The sequence below is a fragment of the Corvus cornix genome, chromosome 1A, assembly GCF_000738735.6.
Source record: "Corvus cornix cornix isolate S_Up_H32 chromosome 1A, ASM73873v5, whole genome shotgun sequence".
In the NCBI taxonomy this organism is placed as follows: Eukaryota; Metazoa; Chordata; class Aves; order Passeriformes; family Corvidae; genus Corvus; species Corvus cornix.
In genome coordinates, this window is record NC_047057.1 from 62416831 (window position 1) to 62421226 (window position 4396).

Below are 4396 nucleotides of genomic sequence, written 5' to 3' on the forward strand. Positions count from 1 at the left end.
ACAATCCCACAGGTGGGTTTGCCTTTGCCTGAGGTGGGATTAATCCAAACAGTCTTTCCTAAAATACCTCTCAGGTGTACCACAGGGACTCTATCTCCATCCACTGTGTGCAAGGGTGGGACCAGCTCGATTGATGGACCCTCGGGTATTGACCATCCAGGTGGCCTTTGCTAAGTTCACTTCCCAATTTTTGAAGATCCCCTCACCAAGCACCTTCAGGGTCATCTTGTCGCTGTTGTACCAGGGTCGGTGAGAAAAGCAACATAGACTCCAGTCCAGAGGAAGGGAAGAGAATTATTTATTAATTTCCAAACTCATTTATATAACCTGGTTTGCTTGAATGGCATAAGGTTATTGGTCCTTTGACCATGCACTTTTTAGAATGATTGATTAAACCCTACAACATCCACTTCAAAATATTTCTCCAGTCAGTAACATAACAAGCTGCATAACAAACTTGCAGGTGCAAGATAAAAATATTGGTTTACAAAAACCTCTCATTGTTTACAGCTAGCATGCATGTGAAAGCAAGCTTTCACATGGATGTTGGCAGAAAGCTGGAAAATTTCTCTGCATCAAGCTTTCAGCATCCACAAAATCTTAAGTAGTGCGTTGCACCATTCAACTTTCCCGGCAGCTGGTGTGTGATAGGGGATATGATAGATCATTCTGGCCCAGGTATTTATAGAGTTGTTCCTGAATGACTCCCATAGTCCGACTCAATTCTCTCAGGGGTGCCATCTCTCCACATAATCTTCTCTTTGAGCTAACAGCAGTTCAGCTGAGCAGGGCGGGGGGGGGATCTAAATATTCTTGTCCTCCGTACTTCTCTAGGATACTTTCTTTCTGCTGTGCCTTGAAATCTTCTTTTTTCGCTTTGAAGGATTTATAAAGGAGCTCTAATTTTGTAGGGTCTGCTTGCAGATGAACTTCAGAGCCTTTGTCATAAGCCTCCCAAGCTAAGAACTGAGTCTGTGCCATTGAAATGCTATCGCCTGTGTAGCGAACAAAGTTGTCACCTGCATAACCAACTTCATCTGGATTCTTGCCTGTGCTGGCATAAGGGTTCTCCCTCATTGCTCTTGTTTTCGGATCATAATAAGCAGAGTTTGGATCTAGATTCCTCAAGTATTTTGCAATATCCTCCCGAATACGTAAATTTCGGACTGTGATGTGTCTTTTAGAGTCAAAGTTCTGCCCAGGCATATCAATGTCATCTGCATATTTGTCTTCATCTTCACTGTTACAATCCTTTTCTGTCTGTAAATTTGATTCCTCTTCTCCCCACTGGTGTCTTGGGGAGTTCACTTGCTCCAGCTTCCCTGATGCCAACTCCTCCTGAAGCTTCTGGGCTTTCAGTGTCCATTTGGCCAAATCAACCTTGGAATATTCCTTGACAATTTTCAAGTGCTCCTCTGGGTTATAACCATTCCACCGGTCTCGCTTCCCATCGTAATCAAACATCAGCTGAGGCTGCACATGTTCATCTGGGGCAATATTCATGCCTGTGTATTTTGCTCCTACTTTCCTGGGTCTCTCCTTGCAGTGTTTCTTTTTGTGTGTCACTGCCCCGCAGTTCTCACAGGCTCCTTTGTGGTACCTCATGCCCACAGCGTGCTCTGGAACTCCTCGTTTGTACCAATCTCCAGAGCAGTTATACTGTTTCTGCTTCTCTGGCTGAGGTCTCTGATGTTTTAGTGTGGGTCTTTTAGAAGGATCTATGTACCATGGTACTGAGGAGATGTATTGAGGAATATGAGGGTTGATATCTTTTCCTTCTTCATCCACTTCAGCAGGTGCATTTCCTAGTTTTCTCTGTTCTTCTAATTCTTTCTTTTTCCTCCAATCTTCCCTCATTGGAGCCTTTGGTTCCTCCAGGCTCACATCATTTGCCCCTCCTGTAGGAAGGGCATTCACTACCGCACCTGAGGCCCTTTTGGCTTTTTCCATGCTAGGCTGCAGTGCCACCCCACACTGGGCACCAAAACCAAACCAACTGGAGATCCCAAGTCAGAACTGACACCCTGCTGGGCAGGGTGGTGGCTGCAGTCTGATTAAGGGGTGGCTGCAGTCCTCCTGAAGTGATAGATGTGGTTCTGTTGAAGCAGTGATCCTGTAGAAGGGTCTGGTCTTCCTCTGAAGGTCCAGTGGTGGTAATGTAGCTCTTGTCCTCTGGGAATCCAGCAGGTAAGGGCTGCCTGTGGTGTTCCAAACCTCAGACTATATCCAGGTAGGGATGCTTGGTTCCTCCCCCTGGGCAGAGCATCTTACAATGGGATGATGTAATTTATGAGTCATGCAGTGAGGCTGGATGGCCCATTAGCAGCAGATATCCCCAGGAGGGAGTTATCAGGGATGTGGCATGAAGGAGATAAAGAACACAGCCCCACCTGCTTTAACAGCTTATGAGGATGCTGATAGAATACATCCTTTTGGTTACACCTTACGTTGTAACCTAAGACAGCCCTGGATTTGGGGCATGGAAGATAAGCCCCTAGGTTTCATGGCAAAGGGATGCCAGCTGAAGATAGCACAAGATTGACTGGCTGGGGGTGGTCTCAGTGGGTGGAATCTGTTCTCAGAGGACACAGCCTTTTGCAGGCTGCCTTCCAGAGCAGTGCTGGCTGTCCTCACAGATGATGGACACTCAATCAGATTTCCCTATATTGCCAGAGGTGTTGCCTTATCAAGGGATCTTTCTTATCAACTGTTTCCAGCAGGCAAAGGCCTCAAAGATAGGAGACAATTAGACTGCTGTGGTCATTAGGGGTGATGCCATGATGATTTTTTGCCTTTTCTGTTATACCCCTGTTATACCTTTTTTATAACTTCTGTATTTCTAGTGCTTTTCCCCTACAATCTTGGACTTGTTTGTTCAGCTAGGAGACGAAACATTTTAGAAGCTTCGTAGCTAGGGATCAGTGTGCCCCAGACCCCAAGGTCCTCTCCAGAACACATTCTGTAAACCAAGATAGAACCATCCAGGGGAAGGCTCCTTGGGGAGGGGGGGCTCACTAGAGCCTCTCATTGGGGAATCTTTGATAGATATGCTAATTAGTAAGACCTGTAATGTTATACCAGATATTTTGGGGGGGGCATTGCAGTGTGCATTGAGGTGCATTTGACCTGGACGTGTGCACCTAAGGATTCTTAAAATAAATACCAAGGTAAAATCCCTTCTTCCCTTCTAACCATGTATGACTCTTGATTTTAAGACCGGGACAAGGCATCAGGGGGAACTTGAGGTTCAGCTGGGCCAAGTGCTGGGTCCTACACTTTGGCCCCAACAGCTCCCTGCAGTGCTCTAGGCTGGGGCAGAATTGCTTGAAAGAACCTGGGGTGCTGGTGACAGTGGCTGAATGTGAACCAACGTGTGGGCAAGAAGGCCAGTGGCACCTGGCTGGGATCAGCAATGGTGTGGCCAGCAGGATCAGAACAGTGATTGTCCCCCTGTACTTGGCTCGGTGGGGCCACACCTCAGATCCTGTGTCCAGTTCTGGGCCTGTCACTGCAAAATGGACATTGAAGGGCTGGAGTGTGTCCAGAGAAGGGAACTGAGCCTGGGGAAGGGGCTGGAGCACCAGGAGCAGCTGAGGGAGCTGGGAAAGGGGCTCAGCCTGGAGCAAAGGAGGCTCAGGGGGGACCTTCTGGCTCTGCACAACTCCCTGACAGGAGGGGCAGCCAGGGGGGATCGGGCTCTGCTCCCAGGGAACAAGGGACAGGAGGAGAGGAAATGTCCTCAAGCTGCACCAGGAGAGATTCAGTTTGGACATCAGGAAGAATTTCTTCACTGAAAGGGTGATTGGACATTGGAAGGGGCTGTCCAGGGTAGTGGTAGAGTCCCTATCCCCAGAAGTGTTTAAGGAAAGGCTGGACGTGGCAATGGGTACCATGGTCTGGTATTTGGTCACAGGTTGGACTTGATGATCTCAGAGGTCTTTTCCAACCTGAATGATTCTGTGATTCTGTGATTCAGGTGTTCTTCTGTGCCACAGTTTGCCTTCTGCTGGCAGGAAGCACCAGCCAAAATCTGCAGAGTGGGTGGGAGTGGGGCAGATGGGGAGGCTCGCTGCCCATTCAGGTGTGGCACTGGAGAACCTTCTTGGTTTGGTGTGCACAGAAATGGGCTTGCAGACATGGAGAACACAGTGCTGGCACTGCAACAGGTCCACCAAGCAGACAGGAAGGGAGCAGGGAGGTGCCTGGGAGCTCTGGGAGAACAGGAAAGTGTTTTTAGACTACATGAGATGAGAAGCAGAGCAAGAGCAGCCTGAGCATTGGCTTGTTGGTGGAGGTCCAGATGAGATCCAGAGCAGAAATATTCTGTATTGTTCACACCAAGAGCAGTCCTGCAGAGTTTGTAGGGATGCTTTAAAGCCCTTAAGGTCCTGGTGAG

The 4396-nt window shown here is 48.3% G+C and overlaps 1 protein-coding gene across 1 annotated transcript; it reads right to left on the reverse strand.

The window, feature by feature from the left end:
• Positions 1–762: 762 nt before the first annotated feature.
• On the reverse strand, positions 763–1982 carry LOC104696122 (pre-mRNA-splicing factor SLU7-like). The gene has a single exon (XM_039571199.1). It carries the CDS (start codon positions 1948–1950, stop codon positions 778–780), a length of 1173 nt encoding a protein of 390 aa, XP_039427133.1. The 5' UTR covers positions 1951–1982; the 3' UTR covers positions 763–777.
• Between the last annotated feature and the right edge of the window lie 2414 nt (positions 1983–4396).